At 33.6% G+C, this 22,123-nt stretch overlaps 1 protein-coding gene across 1 annotated transcript in view; it reads left to right on the forward strand.

The window, feature by feature from the left end:
- Positions 1 to 22,123, forward strand: part of ANKRD12 (ankyrin repeat domain 12) — a 108,077-nt gene that overhangs the window by 38,096 nt on the left and 47,858 nt on the right. The window contains exons 5-9 of the mRNA XM_081096500.1: positions 6,445 to 6,513; positions 11,501 to 11,647; positions 14,783 to 14,983; positions 17,773 to 17,915; positions 20,943 to 21,090. Coding sequence (XP_080952626.1) covers positions 6,445 to 6,513; positions 11,501 to 11,647; positions 14,783 to 14,983; positions 17,773 to 17,915; positions 20,943 to 21,090 — 708 coding nt within the window. The remainder of the gene's footprint in view (positions 1 to 6,444; positions 6,514 to 11,500; positions 11,648 to 14,782; positions 14,984 to 17,772; positions 17,916 to 20,942; positions 21,091 to 22,123) is intronic.

Here is a 22,123-nt window from a genome sequence, read left to right on the forward strand (position 1 = left end):
GATTTCTATTTTAAGATTTTTTTATTTTTTTTCAGAGAGAGAGGAAAGGAGAGGGAGACAGAGAGACACATTGATTGGCTATCTTGTGCACACCCCTACCGGGGATTGAGCCAGCAACCTAGACATGAGCCCTGACTGGGAATCAAAAAGGCAACCTTTCTGTGCATTAAATGATTCCCAACCCACTGAGCCATACCAGCCAGGGCAAGATATTTTTGTATATATAACAACCCTTATCTTAATATATTTAGTATTTTAAAATCTCTTAAATGTGAAAAGAAAAACACAAAAATGGAAAAATGGACAAAAGGTACAAGGAAGTAGTTTAGAACAACAAAATTACAATTGGCAAATAAATATATGAGAAAAATTTATAACGATTGATAAAATTACTGTTGGCCTAAATCATATGAAGTGGTCCCTGGTTGGAAATAGGAACTTGCTTTATTTAGTAGGTTTTAATTATAGTAATACGTTGTTGGAGGTATATATGACAGCATATATAAAAAACTAAAAATTTGTTAACATTTGACTTATTATTCTTTGGCAGTTAGTCTATAAATAATTATTTATGAGAGCAAAAATTATCTTTAAGTACATTTATCTCAGCATTGTTATAATAGCAAAAACAAAAACCAGGAAAATACTGTTAAGTAATACAGGATTTGTTAAATTACAGTAAATTCAGAAAAGAAATATGATTTTATCCTTAAAAACAATATTGCAGAAGAATGTGCAGTGTGCAAAGTTGTTCACAGTATGTAAACTTAAAAATAGGTTATAAAAGAATATGTACTGTTTGGTTGCATTAAAGATCACATTCTGTGTGTTTATATGTATGTGCATACAGAACAGGTATTAACACACATATGGAAAGAAGATTGTTTAAAAGACTGTTTCATTGTAGAATGAGATTCTCCAACTTAGTGGATGTTTTGTGGGTCTCATACCAAATGATTCACTGATATTGTCTAAAACTGAAATACATATATATTTTTAAATGATTGCTTAAAATTTTAAATCTTTCCATATTCAGAAATTTTTATGTGTTTATATATGAGTTTATATTTAGTATATGATAAAGAGAAGTAATTTCTTTAGTTTTTTTCTTTTTATATTGGATTAAAATAAAATTAATCATAACAGCTTTATATTTTAAAACTAGAGGCCCGGTGCACAAAAATTTGTGCACTCAGGGGGCCCCTCAGCCCAGCCTGTGCCCTCTCGCAGTCTGGGACCCCTCGGGGGATGACCACCTGCTGGCTTAGGCCCACTCCCCGGGGGATCGGGCATAAGCTGGCAGTCAGACATTCCTCTGGCAGCCTGGGAGCCCTCAGGGGATATCCACTTGCCAGCAGGGAGCAGGCCTAAGCTGCATTCGGACATCCTTAGTGCTGCTGAGGAGGCAGGAGAGGCTCCCACCACCACCACTGTGCTGGCAGCTGGCAGCCTGGCTTGTGGCTGAGCAGAGCTCCCCCTGTGGGAGCACACTGACCACCAGGGGGAAACTCCTGCATTGAGCATCTGCCCCCTGATGGTCAGTGTGTGTCATACTGTCCAGTCATTCCCAGTCATTCTGCTGTTAGGGTCAATTTGCATATTACTCTTTTATTATATAGGATAGTGTATGTATATGATATTTTCCAAATCTTAAATAAATTTTTTTCTGTCTCTTTCTCTGTATCCTACTTCCTTTGACTTTACGTATATTTAAAGGGGTACTCAAATGTTAACATTTTATATCCAGGATTTGGGGTGATTTGTTACTTTCTTTGTATATTTTTTATGGCTTGAATTTTTTTTTTTTTAATATATTTCATTGAGTTTTTACAGAGAGGAAGGGAGAGAGATAGAGAGTTAGAAACATCGATGAGAGAGAAACATCGATCAGCTGCCTCCTGCACATCCCCCACTGGGGATGTGCCCGCAACCCAGGCACATGCCCTTGACCGGAATCGAACCCAGGACCCTTCAGTCCGCAGGCCGACGCTCTATCTACTGAGCCAAACCGGTTTCGGCTTGAATTTTTAAAATAATGAACATATTTGAATGAAACAGTCATTACTGTTTTTTAAAAAGATATTCATATTGTCCAAGGAAGGCTCAATGGTCCCAAAATCAGCAATAACGCCATCAGCAGAATGAGTCATTCTCAGTCTTCATTTGGAGATACCCTGGTATGAACTGCTATGCCTATGCCATAGCAGTTCAGTAATGCCATCAGGGACTGGGCTATTTTTATCTTTCTCTTCTGCCACCGTTAGCTCATATATGGGGTTTGTCTTTAGCATTTTGCCTTATAGTCACAAGAAATTGCCTGCTTCTTCCTGGGCAGAAAATAGGGAGGAATGACCAAGGGCAAAGGAATCTTTCTACCAGTGAGACTTTGCCATTTTTACTGATGAAACAACTTCCCTAGGAACTTCTGCCTGCATCTCATTGCTTAGGCTACCCTAGTTGCTGGGGAGTCTGGAAAAGTCTAATACTTTTAGCTGGGCAGATTATCACACTAATCAAAATTGGAGTATTTCTGGTAAGAAGGAGAAAATGAATATTGGGTAGGTGCCTTACAACACTGCCACTGTATAGTATAAACTTTTTAGCACAGTAATTAATAACTGATGTTTCTCCCTAAGCAAGTTTTATTCCTACACAATCAGTCATAAAATCATAGTTATTTTCTTTCCTAGTCTAATGGCATCCAAGGGAAAGCCATAATCCCTTGACATCAAGTACTGAACAGCTATCTTGAGTCTACACATGAGAGAATCTCTTCTTGACCTCCAAACTAAATTTTCAATTATTTTATTATGAGTAATGCCATAAAAAGCATTTTTCACATTGTATTTTTATTATACCGTGAATTCTTTCTTTTTTTTTAATCCTCACCCAAGGATATGTGTGTGTTTTTTAAATTTTTATTTTAGAGATAGAGGGAAGGAGAGAGAGAAACATCAGTTGGCTGCCTCCCACATGTACCTCCATCAGGGATCAAACCCAAAACCTATGTACTGATGATATATGCCCTGACAGGAATCAAACCCACAACCTTTTTGGTATACTGATGATGCTCCAAACAATTGAGCCACCCGACCAGGGCTATTTTCTTTCTTTTCATTCCTAGAAGAAGGGTTACAGGCTTAAAGGATTAACCATTTCTGTGATGTTTCTCCAAAATAATTATAGTTACTAAGCCTCCAACAGTATATGAATATTCTTTAATCTCAAATAACATTGGGACACATGTTTTTCTTTAGGTTTGATAGATCTATGTTCTATGGAGGTAAATGAGTAGTAATTCAGCATTTTAGTTTATATGCTTATATAAGTGGAAAGTTATAAAATTCTTCACTTTTAAAATATTTGTTTCCTCTTATGGTGACAGTTATAGAGCATGTTCAAATGTTTTGCACTAAATCTTTTCTGCCAGCTAGCCTTAGAAGCTTACTTTCCTTAAGCTTTAGATGCCATTAAAGGATTTACTTTATTTAATATGACTTAAGCAAATTTGGAAAGAGGAATTTTTTAACCATTTGTATGCCATAAGCGTCTATAGATGCAATCAGCGGACCTTTTCTTTTTTTTTTTAAAAATATATTTTATTGATTTTTTACAGAGAGGAAGGGAGAGAGAGAGTTGGAAACATCGATGAGAGAGAAACATCGATCAGCTGCCTCCTGCACATCTACTGGGGATGTGCCCGCAACCCAGGCACATGCCTTTGACCGGAATCGAACCCGGGACCTTTCAGTCCGCAGGCTGACTCTCTATCCACTGAGCCAAACCGGTTTCGGCGCAGCAGACCTTTTTAAATTCAGTTCAAAATATCATGGCAGTTAACTGGTTAAACTAAGAAAACAAAGCCTGCCCTGGCCAGTGTTGTTCAGTTGTTAGAGCGTCAGCCCATGCACCGAAGGGTTGCTGGTTCATTCTCAGTCCAGGCACCTTCCTGGGTTGCAGGTTTGATCCGTCGCATTATTGGGTGTGTGTGGGAGGCAGCCAATTGATGTCTGTCACACTGATGTTTCTCCCTCTCTCCCTCCCTCATGTTCACTCTCTAAAAATCAGTGGCAAAATATCCTCAGGTGAGGATTAAAAAAAAAAAAGAAGAAGAAGCAGGAAGAAAGAAAGCAAGGCCCTGGCAGATAGCTGTTGGTTCGAGCATTGTCCTGATACACCAACATTGCTAGTTCAGTTCCTGATCAGGGCACTGAATGCATAAATAAGTAGAACAACAAATTGAAGTTTGTCTCCCTCCCACTCTTCCTCTTCCCCCTTTCTCTCTCTAACAACAAAAAATCAAAAACAAAACAAAAACCACAAAAAACAATAAAAATGTTTTTAAAAAAACAATTTTTCTGCTAACTGTTAAAATAGCAAATAAAATCAATGCTTATCACCTTTTGAAGATTTTCATGGAGATTATCTACTACACACTTACTCTCATCCCTTTATTATAAAATTTTCAAACATACAGTGCAAACCTTTTAAATCATTCTTGGTATTTTTTTCTTATTCTCCTACAACCCAAAACAGCATATTAACTTTAAAGACAGCTTTTAAAATATAAGTATTGCTTGTCTTGCCTTGCTATGCATAACATATCAGGGAGAGATAATTGCTCTGCTTAACCCTTAAGAGTTTTACAAAAACCTCAGTAGGTAGCAATAGTCTCATTACCGTCTAGATCAGTGGTTCTCAACCTTCCTAATGCTGCGACCCTTTAATACAGTTCCTCATGTTGTAGTGACCCCCAACCATAAAATTATTTTCGTTGCTACTTCATAACTGTAATTTTGCTACTGTTATGAATCATAATGTAAATATCTGATATGTAGGATGTATTTTCATTGTTACAAATTGAAAATAATTAAAGCATAGTGATTAATCACAAAAACGATATGTAATTTATATATGTGTTTTCCGATGGTCTTAGGCGACCCCTGTGAAAGGGTCATTCAACCCCCAAAGGGGTCGCGACCCACAGGTTGAGAACCATTGATGCAGTATATCATAGAAAGAAATGGCTTGATTGAAGGAATAGGATATGGTAGCATATAATTTTCCATTCCTCAATTAAATCTTCGTAGAATACACATTCAGATGCCCCAAATATGAACATACTTTTTTGAGTAAAATCCAAGGGGTATGTGGAGTTCAGATGTGTTGATTACTTCCAAAGGAAGATCTGGATAAACTGTTAACACTACTACATTAAATTAATGAATGTAATTGAAAGTTAAGTTTATCCACTATGCTTTTATCTATCACAATAATATGATCTGCTTTTGATAATCCCTTTAATTCTATTAGTTGGCACAGCTTATTGTTTATCACTTTTTCTTTGCTATGTAATCTGTGGAGACCATTTTGAATTTTTGCTTGTTCTTAAATGAAATTTTAATTATTCTTCATGGAATTCTTCTAGTTGTTAATTTAATTGTGTTCTGTTTTGAAATGTAAGTTTCCATCAAAAGGCTTGTCATTCAATCCATTTACCCACTTGCTTTAGAATTGGTCTGAATGTTTTTTTATTAGATTTCACTTTCAGTTGAGTGAGCCTTCTCATTACTAAACTTTTAGACTTATCTTTAAACTTTTCAAATGCTATTTTTGGGGTTGCTTGGCCTCTAAATGGTTTTTTAAATACTTTTGTTTTCTTATACCTGACTGAGCTCATAATGATATAATGTCTATAATAATGATACTGGAAAGAAAAATATGTCTCAATAAGTTGAGAATATGAATATCAGAATAATATTATTGTAGGTTAAAATGGCATATCTGCTCTAGCCATATTACCAAAAGTCAATTCTCCATATTGTATATGTCTTGAATTGTTAGGCAGAATTCCATATTCTTAGCTGATAAACATATTTTGATTGAGCTACTCTTTCCAAAAGGTCTTTAGTAGTGGTTAGTGTAGTATTGCAAACCATTAGAAATGTGTATAATTTATAGAAAGTTCTGTGGTCTAGAATGATACTATACTCCCAAGTATTCCATTGTTTTCTGAATATGTTTGCCCTTTTAAAACAAAAATGCTGATTAAAGTTCGTTATTCAAGTTTTCTAAAGACAAATTCTAAACAGAAAAACAGTGATAGAGTACTGCATCTTTTATCATTATTCACAAATTTAAAAATGTATATAACTTTAAAGGCCATGATATGTTTTAATAAACAGCATCAGTAATATCTACTGAAAACTGCATGGTTGATTTTCCTAACTTTAATATTCTAATTGAAGAAACTGATGTCTTAGGTATGGGCCAAACCTGTGTTTTACTTATGTGTACTTTTGGCTTTACCTAAAAATAAACTTTTGGAAAAACAATGCATTATCATTGACTAACTAGTGGTCTTTTGAAAAATGTTGGCTTGTTGAATTCTGCATTTCCCTTCGTGTGCTTTTTTCTTTTCTCCTGTCTCTTCTCATTCTGTAGATTCAGATCCAGGACATACAAGTGAAAATTGGGGGGAGAGACTTATATCTTCTTACAGGACATATTCAGGTAATTAGATTATCAGGGGCTCCTGTTTAGCCAGTGGTTTCTGTCACATTTAAAAATAAGTATTATACTATAAATAATTTCTTTTCAAACCAGTATATAGATATCTTCGGTTGAATAAATGAACTACATCATGCCGAACCGGTTTGGCTCAGTGGATAGAGCGTCGGCCTGCGGACTCAAGGGTCCCGGGTTCGATTCCGGTCAAGGGCATGTACCGTGGTTGCGGGCACGTCCCCACTGGGGGGTGTGCAGGAGGCAGCTGATCGATCTCTCTCATCGATGTTTCTGACTTTCTATCCCTCTCCCTTCTTCTCTGTAAAAAATCAATAAAAATATATTTTAAAAAAAAATGAACTACATCATGACACCATATTTCCCAGCTTTTGTTTGAGATATCAGTACATCACTTCCAACAAATGCTATGTATGAACATAAGCAGGATTACTGTTTAACTGCCACTCACGTGTTGTGCGGTACAGCATGGGGCGTCATTCACGTAGAAAATAATGTGAAAGTCAACTCCTTGTAACAGCCCCCCTATGGAAAGATACCCAAGATGCTTAGTCTCTTTTGCTGTATACCCTTCATAAGGTATACCAAGTTGGGTTTTTTTGATAGACAGTGTCATGTGACCCTTCAGTTATGCAGCATTTTTTAAAAAACATGTTTTAGAAAATTTTGAAGTTGAATCTATAGACTTTGCTGCCTATGTTGAAATTAAAAATGAGTTAAAACACCAGATTTCCTGGAAAACTGTCATTACTATTAGCTGTGTTGGAACCTCTCTATTTGGTTATGACACCAGGTATTATGCTTCATAATTGCTCCAGATAGAAGAATACAAGAGAATATATAAATAATATTATTTTAAAATAAAAAATAAATGTATATTTTAGAATGTGACAACACACTCAGTCTTTTTTTAATGGACTTGCATTTTTATGTTTGAATGTTTTTTAATATAAAATGTTACTTAGTCCCTAGGTCTCTAAGTGTCTACTTTTCAGCATATGACATTTAGCTATAAAATATGAAATAAATCTTATGTTTCTGATATACTGTATTTAATAAATTTGTAGTGGTGGTCTAGAACCTACTAATTATTTTAAAAATTATTCTGAAAACTTTTAATTGAGTTGATAAGTCAGTTTTATTTGATTATCCAAATTTGGGGGTGAGGTCATGTTTATAATCGGCATTAAATTTAAAAGACCTACACTTACTGTGGAGTTAGGTGTACTTTTCTAAAATGAGACTCCTAAGTGCCAGGGTGCATCTGAAAGAGCTGTATGTGATGAAGCCATTCATTATTTGAGTATCTTTGATGGAAATACAAATATATAGGCACCCAGCTGTTAGAGATTTGGATAGATAGGTTAGAACCAAAGAATAATGGCAACATTTTTTTTCCTCAGCCTTTAAATATACACATTCCAGACATGATTCATATAGTTATGTTCATCTGTATTTGAATTGTTGTCTTACACGGTGGTTGCTTAGTGGAAAAATGCCATATTCTCTAGGTTTTGAGACACTGGTAAATTTATCAACCAATTTCCAAAGAAAAACACATTTTTTTACGTATCCTCACCAGAGGATATGTGTTAAGAGAGTGAGGAAGGAGGAAGAGAAAGAAAGAGAAACATTGATGTGAGAGAAAAACATCAATCAGTTGCCTCCTGTATGCACCCCCATCAAGAATCAAACCTGCAACCTTTTTGGTGTATGGATGACACTTCACCTAACTAAGCCACCCAGCCAGGGCCCAAGGAAAACAATTTTGTCTCTTTTCCTTAATATACTCTACTTAATTTGGATGTGACAGTGTTGAGCTTTCTATTCTGACAAGACCTGGGGAAAAAAGCATTTTTGAGATTATAAGACTGAAACATCTCCATATTTCTAAAGATCCTCTCTGAACATTGAAATAGTGTTAGATTGCTGAAAAGTTTATTTTTCTGTTTTTCTTTAGTCATAAGTGAATCACTTGAATTAAAATATATAAATATAAGGTGGCTGACTGCAATTTCAAATCTATAGTAGACTGTACCTTAAATGAGTACATGTGTCAGTATTCCTGTGTTTAAATTTTTAAAATGCTGATTGGCTGTTCAGACATATAAACACATACTTCAGTTACTGAAACTTGAGAAGACAGGTCAAAGGAAACAGGTTTTTCACAAGATAGATCCAAAATAGCCAAAGTTTTGTTCAGTGCTTTAAACTTGAAAAATCATCCTTAGAGACATGTTAATGTAACACTTTTATAATTTTGAAGAATGGTATATAGTTATCTTTAACCTAACTGTTTACACCTGCTACTGTTTACTTACCTTCTTCTAGCTCATTTAAACATGAACTCAGACAAATGACTAGAGACTCTCAAAGGAAAAAAAAACAGAGTTCAGATTGGATGCTAGTATCTAATTTGAATATTTGCTTGAATATTTGGAGTATATCCAGTTTGTGTATTCTTTTTCAAAATGTAATGATTATATTATTGATCATTTGGCAGCATGGAATTCTAATAATGAATTTGTAAATGTCTCGTGTTTTCTCTAAATGGAGTGTATATCACTTAAGAGCATTTTATTCATTTATTTTTAAGAGCATTTTCTTTTTAAAACATTGTATTAAAATGCAATAAAAAAACCAAAAATAATCAATTGTTTTGCAAATGGGAAAATAAAAGTTACCCCCAAAATTTTAGAAATTATTTTTAAGACCAGATATTATGCATTCTTTATTTTGTTTCCTCCAATTACTAGCTTTAACTTAATTACCTTAATATATTTTTTCTACTTTCTATAAAATTTTCACATTGTAAAATATTTTTAGGTGAAAACAAAATATTTTAAGAATAAAATATTTTACAGTGTGAAAATTTTATAGAAAGTAGAAAAGATATATTAAGGGAAATAATACAAGAGAACCAAAATGAACAGAACATTAATAGGAGAAAGTATATCTTTCGGAAAAATATAGGCTTCTCTAAAAGACCTGTTTAGTACTTTATAAGATATTTAGTAAGTTAGATGAAAGCTTGCTGAAACTGGATTTATACTAAATTGGATCATTAATGATAATGAAATGAGGAAAATTAAGATAATATATTAAGAACTCAATAAAGACTGACTTAAATCTTTTAAAAAATTTAAATACATGTGTGTGTTTTTTATTGATTTTAGAGGAAGGGAGAGGGAGAGAGAGATAGAAACATCAATGATGAGAGACAGTCATCGATCAGTTGCCTCCCACACCAACAGGGCTTAAGCCCGCAACCTGGGCCTGTATCAAACCATGATCTACTGGTTCATAAGTTGACACTAACCCACTAAACCACACCAGCCGGGCTTGAAATGTTTTATTATAGAAAATCAAATATCAACAAAAGGGCCAACTTAGGAACTATTGAATTTTGAGTGATTTGTGGGCAGAGGAGTTTAAATAGTAGGAACTCGAATTGTTCTAGATCATTACAATGCCAATATATTTTAATTAATTGGTACACTGCAAGAAGTATTACTTTAAGTTCTATGCTATTAATAATATTTAATGTTTAATATCAAGCTTTTATTGGTTTCTTGAAACTTGCTAGATTAATAAATGCTATCTCCTAGAGTAGTTTAGCTGCTGGCCACAGTACTTATGAATAAGCCTTTTCTTCCACTCATTTTTGCTGCTTTTAAGTTTGTTTTTAAATTTTACTTATTTATTTATTTTTGTAGCCCCTCTGCAAGACCCTCAAATCTGGTTCAGTAAATCCCAGATATTTGTTTAGGGTTTCCCAAGAAATACTAGTAGATGCCTCAATAGTTAATAGGCTGACCATCAGCATTAATTCTTTTTAAAATACATATATATATATTATTGATTTCAGAGAGGAAGGGAGAGAGAGACAGAAACATCAATGATAAGAGAGGATGATTGATTGGGTGCCTTTTGTATGCCCCACACTGGGGATTGAGCCCACAATCCAGGCATATGCCTTTACCTGGAATCAAACTGTGACCTCCTGGTTCATAGGTCGATGCTCAACCACTGAGCCACACTGGCTGGACTGCATTAGCTCTTTTAGGACCTCTTGAATTAACTCCCAGAGAAGTCCAAAAAAAAAAAAAAGAACAGACGTCTGTATCTCTTTGACCTGTAGAATCCAGTTCCATCTGATTTTTCTCACATCTTAATTATTGGGGAATACTGTCTGTATTGCCAAAGAATTTCCCAAATAGCTAAGTTTAGCACTAACTTAAGACAGATCAAATTGCTTTGAAAAATCTTTAGACATTTTTGAATTTTTGCCAGATCTCTCTTAACCCCCCCGCCACACACACACACACATATACACAGAATCTTTAATTTGTTCATGTTTAACTTTAATATTTCTTGTTCAACTTTCCTATGACTGGAATAAAGTGATTCATTTTTTTTTAAATCAATAATAGGTCTGTGTGATGAGACTTGTCTCATGTACTTATCTTTTTAGAAGATTGTATAAATCATTAGTGAAATTCAGGAAGTAATTTGAAGGAGCATTGCTATGTAGACTTCCCAATAATTAAAAAGTGTAAAATTATAGTGAGTGAAAGAGAAGTTTCAAAGATGTAACACTAAGGAATGTTTGAAATGTTGTTGAAGTTAAATTTTAATAGAACAAATCATTAAATACAAATTTTACTTGGAGTAAATTTCCAAATGTTATTAGTTCTCTGAAAACAATAGAATTAATAACATTTTTAAAAACATTCAGTAAGAAAATTGATTGTATAATATAATAAAAGTATGGTACTCTTTCGTCTGCCTATTGTTGGTTCATACACACGTTCCCATATACATGTATAACATCTATTTTTAAAAAGTCATGTTTTACTTTTTTTATCTTTATTGTTGAAAGTATTACAGATGTCCCCCATCCCCCTCCCCCCGAGTTTTGCTTTTGAGTGCTTACATTTGTTTCAAATTCTTATATACTTATTAATAATTCCAGAGAAAGAAGGTCCAGAAAAGAAGAAAACAAAAAAGGAAGCTGGAAATAAGAAGTCCACACCAGTTAGCATTCTTTTTGGTTATCCACTCTCAGAGCGAAAGCAGATGGCACTTCTTATGCAGATGACAGCAAGAGACAACAGTCCAGGTGAAATTTACCATCACTGAGTTCATGTTTACTCTTAGTTTTCCTCCAAATCCAGCCTTGTCTTAACAGTTATTTTTAACTACTTTAAATTTTTATTCCTAGATTTAGTCAGAATTTCTTGTAACATAAGTTTGTAACTACATTTATTTGTGTGACAATTGTTTATTGTCTGTCTGTATCCTCCACTAGATGAGAAACTACACAAGAGCAGGGGTCATTGCATTAGTGGACATTCAGTAAATACTTGTCAATTAAAATGAGCAATTTAGAAATTGGTCAGTCATCTTGAGAAATCTGTTGCTGAACTGGGTGCTTTTATCTCACTGAAGAATTTCTTTACTCCTGTTTCTATAAAGCTGCTTCTAGGTTTATAGTTTACTTTTCAGTTCACTAGCATCCTGGTGATAAACTGATGATCTTATCATATTATTACTTTTAGGAGTAAGAATTTAATTCATGTTTTATTGTTATTTTATTGTTTAAGACCTAGGTAATTATAAAAGAAAAAATATCTGCAGTATGTTGTATAAATTTATCTCTTATTTCATTTCACACTTCCAGTTAAGGAAGTGTGTGTGTGTTTTCATGTACTGTGTCCCCCAGAAATAATTGAAAATGGCTTACCAGCAGGACCAAAGCAAAATGGAACAAACAAATGAATCTGTTGATTTAAAAAGGAACTCAGATAGCTGGACTGATATAGTTATTACTTTGAGCATTGAATTTTGCTGTGCATTCTGGCAGCTAACAACACAAAAGAAAAGTTTTGAGTTGTATAATTCTCATTGAGTGATACAAGAAAGTAAATCTCTTGTCTATAGAAAAAAAATTATTTTAGCTCTAAATTCAAGGCATCTTTGCATAAGACTTTGGGTAACATAACAGACCCTGTTGAAGTGCACTGAAAAAGACACAATTTTTCCAGTGAACTTTTCCTGTGTTGGCTCTTTTTTTAAAAACTGAGGCAGCATGCTAAAATTTCTAGAGTTTGTGTATCAAAGCATGTGTGTACCTAATATCTTTCACTAATAAAAATGTTAGGGCTTTCTGCCATTTTAAGTAGAACAGGTTTTGGTTATTGTCCCACCTTTCCACCCCTACCTTGGTAAAGAATGTAGCCAAGTTAAGGATTTTTTACAATGTTAAAACTTGAAATGTTTCTGTAAAATACTGACTTTGAATCAGATATAATAGATGGAAAGACTTTTAATTTTTAAAACTGATTTTTTTATAGCATGAACTTCTATCCTTAAAATAAATTAAAGAGTTAATGCAATAAGGCATTAAGTTAAAGTCCTTCCTTATCTTAATAGCCTCCTATCTTGACAGACAATGACTATTATCAGTTTCTTCTAGAAATGTACTAGCCATAAGCATGTAAATATATTACATCTTTTGTTATAGGTTGTTTTTAACTATAAATAAGATCATTTTTTAATACTGTTCTGCAATAGGTTCTTTTTATTCAAGGAAATATCTTAGTCAACTTATTAATATACTAGAGGCCCAGTGCATGAATTTGTGCACGGGTGGGGCCCCTTGGCTTGGCTGGCGATCAAGGCCTATGTGGGGGGGGGGGGGGCAGCCAGCCAGGGGGAGGGACCCCGGAAGGTTGGCCAGCCAACGCCCCAATCGGGGCCTAACAGGGTGGGGGGGAGGCCATATGAGGTTGGCCAGCAGAGGGTGTGGGGGGCGGGGGAAAGGGCCAGCTGGGGGGAGGTGCCACAGGTGGCTGGCTGTGGGAGCGCACTGACCACCAGTAGGCAGCTCCTGTGTCGCGCATCTGCCGCCTGGTGGTCAGTGCGCATCATAGCGACTAGTCAACTTGTCGTTAGGTCATAACGGGTGCTTAGGCTTTTATATTTATAGAATATAGAATTAGAGTGAAAAACTTTAGAAATATCAAACTATTTGCCAACAGCATATTGATATATTATTCATTGTTTTATCTGTTTCATAATTAATTTTCCATGTTTTTGTTATGTTTAACCTGCTTGCCATTATGGATAGTACTACTTGTATGTGTTTTGGTATGGCTAACAATATTTTATATAAATTCCTTGCAAGTTGTATGAATTAAAAAGTATGTTCTTTTGTTTTTAGGAAGTTAAACAATTAGTTTTCTTAATAAATAACGTGACTATAAAAATTATAAAATACATTTATTCATTCAGCAGATATTGCATGAGTACCATGTACCAAGGAGTCTAAGACATCAAGATGTAGTGATAAATAAGATAGACAAAGTCCTTGCTCTTATGGAGAGTATGTTATAGATACAGATAGGAAGCTTATAATGACAAAATATACTTTAAAAGTCAAAAGGTAAACTTTAACCTTTTTTCTTACTGAGAAAAGGATGATGTTACGTTAGTGCTCTAACTACACTAGAAAATAATTTTCCATGGACTTTTCTCTTAGAGCAGTTGTTTCTTTTAAATAGTTGTAAATTTTAGAATTAATTATTAATGTTATACATACATCTTGAATCCTTAACTGATTAAGAAACTGGTTTTTGTTTTTCCCCCCAATAGTTATGAAATGTGGAGGAGAGGACATTGACATCATCTAGTTTACCATTCTTGTTTGTGATAGAGAAACTGAAACAAATCAAAAGATGGGAATCATAGCAAAGCACTTTTTTTTCTCTTTAAAGGCCTTTCCCCAGCCTCTTCTTATTTCTTATAGTTGTTAAATTTCATTTTCATACTAAAATCGTCACAACCTTAGTTTGCACTTAATATCCAAGTACAACTCCAATGCTTTGTCTGAGTCAGAGGTGTGTCTCTAGTCTTAATGTCATTTCATCTAGGTCTTAGAATAATAGCAGTTTTATCAAATTATTCCTTGAACAAACACTTTTAGTATGCATACCTGATACTTTATTATTCATTTTAGACCAATTTTATGAATAGAATGAATAAAATATTTTTTCTAAATTGGTTCATGCAATATTTGATAACCCTAAAGGAAAATCTACTCCAAGTATTTGGGTAAAATCCAAGTCAAGTTTTGGATTGTGAAGGTGAGAAGATATTCTTCCTGTTCCAGAAATTAGCACATTATCTATAAAAGCCTTTAAATGAATATACAAAATATTTAGCGTAGAACTTTTAACTTTCTCCTTTCTTACAGATTCCACACCAAATCATCCATCACAAACAACACCAGCCCAAAAGAAAACTCCCAGTTCCTCATCTCGACAAAAAGATAAAGTTAATAAACGAAATGAACGTGGTGAAACGCCTTTACACATGGCAGCTATTCGAGGAGATGTGAAACAAGTCAAAGAATTAATAAGTTTAGGAGCAAATGTGAATGTGAAAGATTTTGCAGGTAAGACTTGTAATTAAATACTAATTATCAGGAGCTAAAATTTAAAATTTATCTAAACAGGTTTTGAATACAATTTAATCTACATTTTTTTATTCTTCTTGTTAAAAAAAAAAGAATTCTAAAACCTTACTTTATTACAGAACTGCTTTGGATTGTGTACATAAAACCCTGATCTTTACTACAATTCCATGTCAATAATTACTCAGATTTTTAAATGTTAAATTTTTTTTTAGTTGACAGATTATAACATTTTAAAATCTTATTTAGGTTTTATTCTAGGTGAATTAGAGTTATATAATGTTTTCATAGTAGTTAATTTATAAGTCTTTCAATTTAGGTTTTTCTTGATTTGAGAGAGAGAGAGAGAGAGAGAGAGAGAGAGAGAGAGAGAGAGAGAGAGAAAAACGTGACCAGGGATCAAACTTGCAACCTGGGTTTGTGCCTTGACTGGGAATCAAACCCAAGACCTTTCGTTGTTTGGGTTGATGCTCCAACCAACTAAGCCACACTGATCAGGGCAGTGGTGTTTTATTTTAGTTACTCAAATATATCTATCAGCCTTCAGTTCTACAACCTGCCTTTTTTTACTTAATGAGTTACAGATATTTCTGTCAGTACATACAGATAGTTCTACTTCATTCATTTGAACAACTGTATGGTATTGTATAGTATAGATTCTATGGACAATACTTTAGTGAACACTTGTAGAAATATCTTTGTGTATAGTTATGGTGGAAGGATTGTCAGTATTCCAGTTAGAAGGAAAACCGTTGAATCAAAGGGAATGCATATTTTAAAATATTTGAAATACAGTCACATGACCCTCCAGAAAAATCTTTTATCAGTTTACCCTACCATCAAGAGTACTATAGAAAGAGCTCTTTTCTTCACATCTTCACTAAAAGTGGATATTATAGATTTAATTATTAGCACTCTGGCAATTGAAAAAAAATATCTTTAATTTGGACTTTCTTAATCAGTAATGACAGTGAATATTTCTTGTATTCTGTGATTGTGAGATTCAGTTCTTTGCCCATTTTTCTTACGTTTGGTAGTATTAATATGTAAGAGCCCTTCATTTTAGTGTAGATTTTAATGATTGAATATGTAAAGGTTTTTACTTTCTGTGGCCATGTTTGAATTTTCATTACAGTGTTATTGTACTAAAGTTTTTAATGTAATCATTTAAGTTATTGTTTTCATTTTTGGGTTCTGTGGTATTTTATTTAAGGCAGCCCTTTCTGCCCCTAAATCATAAAACCATACCCTTATATTTTCTTTTTTTCCAAATTTTATTTTTGTTTTACTTGTACACATAGCCCTACTAAAATACATCTGGAATTTATTTCTCTATTGGGTGTGAATTAGGGGAAGGGTGATATAAAATATCAACTTTAAAGAATGAACTTAAACTTGATATTATCTATCGGAAACCAAAAATTTGTACTTTTTTTTTGGTCTAACAATTCACTTCCTAGCATTTATCTTAAATGTATAATTATGAATGTGCATAAAGATTCAGTTGTATGGTTATTTGTTGCAGCATTGTTTCAAATTTTTAAAAATTAGAAATAATTTAAATGTCCAGCGATAGGTACTTGTTTAAACAAATCATGGCATGTTCAATCAGTGTGATACTACATTGTAGAAAAGTGACATGGGGGATTATTTTCATTGTAGTAAGTAAAAGAAGCAGGTTAAACAATCTTCCAAGTTTTGTTTTAAAATTATAGATATGAGAGGAAGAGAATCTAGTAGGATTTATGTTAAATTATTTAAATTATTGTATCTAGGTGTTGGAATTATAGGTAATGCTTATTTTGTGCTTTGTAGATTTTTGTTTCTTTTAAATCCTCACCTTAGGATATTTTTCCACTGATTTTTAGAGAGAGTGAAGAGAGAGGGAAAGACAGAAATATCGATGTGAGAGAAACACATTGATTGGTTGCCCTCCTGCATGAGCCCCAACCAGGCCTGGGCCAGGAAGGAGCCTGCAACCGAGGCATGTGCCCTTGACCAGGAATCAAACCCGAGACCCTTTAGTCTGTAGGCTGACGCTGTATCCACTGAACCAAACCAGCTAGGGTTGTGCTTTATCATTCTTATGTTTTCTAATTTTTCTTTCATGAACATACAACTTTATTTTAATATAAAAGTAATTAAAATGATAAATTTATTCCAGTTTAAATAAATATTAAATTCAGAAAAGATGGTATTGACTTAACAGATGAAAGCCCTTAAAACAAAGGGTTGTTTTTTTTTTGCTGAATGAAAGACCCTTACAAGGTTAATATTTTGCCTCTTTTTCTATTTTTTTTCTATTTTTTTCTATAGTCAGTTGATTATAAATTTTAGCAAGTTTATATTTATTGGATAAGCTTAAATGTTTAATATTTTGCCAAATAATTTAGCTTTAATGGAAATAATATTATCATGAATGAACCTTCTGTAAGATTAGTGGTGTTCCCAGGTATTTATTTCTTGTTCATCACTCCTTTTTCTTTCTGTAGTATGTGCATTTAAAATCAGTATGTCACACATGCTTATGTATATGGAAATATATATATATATATATATATATATATATATAATTATTTTTATTACAAGGTCAGTCTGTCAAATAGCTAGATGTAGTGGTTAAAGTAGATGTTATTTACAATAAAAATTGTACAGTGTCATGCTCCCTATCTTTTTTTAGACTTGTTAATATTTAATGATCCCTCTATATATATAACATTTATTCCTGCATTTTAGTGAACTATATGCTTAAGTTAGTATTCTAACTTTAGGTTGGACACCACTGCATGAAGCCTGCAATGTTGGATATTACGATGTTGCTAAGATACTTATAGCAGCTGGAGCAGATGTTAACACACAAGGATTAGATGATGACACTCCACTCCATGATTCTGCTAGTAGTGGGCATAGAGATGTAAGTATGATAGAAAAATAAATAATACTCATTTTCAAAATATAAATTCAACCCAGAGTAATTTCGTTTCCTTCTTAGTCATGCGATCTCCCGTCATATTTCGCTCATTGCCTTAATCAGCTTATCTGTATTTTATGTTTCCTTTTATCTGCCTTTGAACTGTTAATTCCTATCGTAGTCCGGTTTAGTATTATACTTACATAAAATTTATTTAATTTGATAATTAATTATATAGGTTGGCAAAATTTTATTTCCAGGCCATTCGCCACACAACTAGATATAGTGGTTAAAGTGGATTTTTCTTACAATAAAAATTGTACAGTGTCATACTGCCTATCTTTTTTTAGACTTGTTAATATTTAATGATTCCTGTATACATAACATTTATGCCTGCATTTTAGCTGGCATTATTTTTCAGATGGTTTATTTGTATAATAATAATAACATGATATTATAATCAAACATTATAAATGCTCACAAACCAATGGTATCTCTAAACATCATGTTTAGTAGTTTCGCTGTAATATTATGAACCATACTGGGTTTTAAGTTTCATTTGCATTTTCAACCTTTGGCATGTTGATATCAAAGCTAAACCATTCTTGGTGTGGGCCTCTTTGGATTCATCTTGTTTTGGACTTCTTGTGCTTCTTGGACTTGTGTGTTTATTTCCCTCACCAGGTTAGGGAAGTTTTCCATCACTATTTTTTCAAATAGGTTTTCTTTTTTTAAAAAATATATTTTTATTGACTTTAGAGAAGAAGGACAAGGGAGAGATAGAAACATCAGAGATAAAAGAGAGTGATTGGTCGGCTGCCTCCTGCACGCTCACACTGGGAATTGAGCCTAGGCATGTGGCCTGACCATGAATCGAACCCTGACCTCCTGGTTCATGGGTTGACACTCAACTACCTAGCCACACCAGCAGGGCAGTTCTTTCTCTTTTTTTTTTTCTTTTTTGCTCAGTCCCTTTACCCCCCAAGCCTCCTCACCCCAGAGCTGTCAACTCTTCTCTATTTATGAGTGTCTCTGTTTTGCTTGTCAGTTCAGTTTGTTCATTAGATTCTATACGAGTGAAATTATATGGTAAAGGATAAATTTTTCTTCTTTTTTATAGCCAAGTAATATTCCATTGTGTAAATGTATCATAGCTGTTTTATCCCATCATCTACTGATGGACACTTGGACTGCTTCTAAATCTTGCCTATTGTAAATAACTGCAATGAACATGGGGGTGCATATATTCTTTCTAATTAGTGTCAGTTTGATTCGGGTTTCTTTATATGAATTCTCAGAAGTGGAATTGCTGGGTCATAAAGCAGTTCCTTTTTTAATTTTTTGCTATAACTTCATACTGCTTTCTACAGTGGCTACATTAGTCTACATTCCTACCAACAGTGCATAAGAGTTCCCTTTTCTGCACATCCTGGGCAACACTTGTTTGTTAATTTATTGATGATAGCCATTCTGACAGGTGTGAAGTGTTATCTCATTGTGGTTTTATTTTGCATTTCGTAACATTGAGCATCTTTTTGTATGTTTACTGGTCATATCTCCTCTTTGAAGAAGTGTCTATTGAGGTCCTCTGCCCATTTTTTAATTGGGTTATTTTTGGGGTGTTTTCTTTTTTTTTGGTGTTGAGTTGTATAAGTTATTTATATTTTGGATATCAAGCCCTTATCAGATGTATCAGCAAATAATGTTCTCCCATTTAGTGGGCTGTATTTTCATTTTGTTGATGGCTTTCTTTTTTGTGCGAAAACTTTTTAGTTTGATGTAGTTCCATTTATTTTTTCTTTTGTTTCCCTTGCCAGAGGAGATATATCAGAAAAAAATATTGTCTTCGACATTTTACTGCCTGCCTATGTTTTCTCGGATATTAATGGTTTGAAGTCAAACATTTAACTTTTAATCCATTTTGAGTTTATTCTTGTGTGTGGTGTAAGGTGATCTAGTTTTATTTTTTGTATATATTTGTCCCATTTTCCCAGCACCATTTATTGAAATCTTTAGCCCGTTGTATGTTTTTGCCTCCTTTGTGAAATAATAATTGACTATAAAGGCGTTGGTTTATATCTGGGCTCCCTGTTCTGTTCTCTTGATCTATATGTCAGTTCTAGTACTTTTTTGATGGAATCTTTATAGTTCTCTATTAATAGTATCATGTCATCTGCAAATAATGACAGTTTTACTTCTTCCTTTCCAGTTTGGATGCCTTTGTTTCTCCTTCTTATCTGTTTACTGTGATTAGGACTTCCAGTGCTATGTTAAGAGTGATGAAAGCAGACACCCATCCCTGTCTTATTCCCGGTTGAAAGAGGAGCACTTGTAGTTCTTGCTTATTGAGTAGTTTAGTAGTAATTTTGATAAGGTTGTGGGAGGATATGAGTACCACATTTTCTTTCACTGCCAATCTTGACCAATCCTTATGATTTTCTTAATAAAATTTTATTTTTTCTGGCTTACTGTATGATAAGAATACAGTATATAATATACAAAATATGTGTTAATTGATCATTATTGGTAAAGCTTCTGATCAACAGTACACTATTAGTAGTCAGGATTTGGGGGGGTCAAAAGTTATATGTGGATTGTCAGCTGTGCAGGGCTGGCACCCCTAATCCCTGCATTGTTCAAGGGTCAACTGTATATGTTCCATGAAGCCAAGGAACTTGTTATACTTGTTTATTGATGTATCTTCAGAACTTGGAGCAGTACTTGTTAATAGGTTCTCAATAAATAATTTATTGAATGCATGATGAAAAGGGATGAAACTGATGAGATTCACTGCTAAAATTGCCCAGTTTAAATTTTAAGGAGGAAATTTCTTTGTAGCAGGTATAATCATCAGATGGGGGAAGGCAATGAAAATGAAACTTGAAGAGAGTAATCGTGATTTAGAAGAGACACACTGTAAGGAATGGAGGCAGAATAAATGAGGCAGAATGATGTTATGAATGTTATCAAGAGAATGGTTAAAATGATACAAAATATGAAGTGACTAAATCTTCCTACTATTTAATTCAGATAGTGAAACTGTTACTTCGTCATGGTGGAAATCCATTTCAAGCTAATAAACATGGAGAGCGTCCAGTGGATGTTGCAGAAACAGAGGAGTTGGAATTGCTACTAAAAAGAGAGGTGCCTTTATCTGATGATGATGAAAGTTACACAGGTTTGTTTCAGATAATCTGTATTCAACCGTTTGTTTGACATGATGTTTAGTAGGACATTTTACTTCTACTTTATAGTACATAAAATGTTTGAATACCTTAGAATAATGCTAGCTAGCTAGTAAGACTGGTGAATTTAGTAACCTAGTTATTTGCTACATGTCCTCTGTGTAAATGGAGTCATGATGCCATTGCCCTATTTTCATGATTTTCCTCCCATAAATTGCTGATATTACATTCAAGCCCATTGTAGAACCTTTCCCCATTAATAGCTCTTCTGATTTCTTTACATTCTTTCATAAATTAGAGATACACTAACCAAACCCTTTCTGTCTTTTCCTGGCATTAATGAATTGTCTTTACATTTTTAACTTTTGTCATTTAGGTGGTTGAACTCTGGTCATTGTTTAAAGGTAGGGGCACAGTTTCACAAACACAGTTTTTAAAAGGAAGAGCCAAAATAATATTTCAGAAAACTTTTGGTGTACTCAGAATTTTTTAAAAAAGCATAAACAGTTTAAAATATAACAGAAAAAACTTCCTTGTATTGAAGAAAATCTTTTGTGTACAGACTAGAAACGTTCACCATGTTTCAGGTAAAAATCCATTAAAAAGAATGTAGTGAGTTTCATAATTGACCATATTCCAAAATATCTAAAGAATTCCTAGGAACAGTTAGTCATATTGCTATTATATTGTTATATGTAAGGGAATAAAAATCAAACCACACTCATTTAATCTCAGTCACTGCCCAAAGGCAATAGAATGACATCTATAGTTTTGAGGCAAAAAAGGTCTATGATATAAACATCTGTACTTTTTTTTCCTTAATTGAGGTAGAAGTGAACATTATATTAGTTTCAAGTATACAACATAATGATTCTGTATTTGCATATATTGTGAAATGATCACCACAATGTCTAGTTAACATCCATCATTATACATAGTTAAAATTATTTTCTTTTTTCTTGAGATGAGGACTTTTAAGATCTATTCTCTTAGCAACCTTCAAATATGCAATACAGTATTAATGGT

Source organism: Myotis nattereri, assembly GCF_964212035.1.
Source record: "Myotis nattereri genome assembly, chromosome: 8".
NCBI lineage: Eukaryota > Metazoa > Chordata > Mammalia > Chiroptera > Vespertilionidae > Myotis > Myotis nattereri.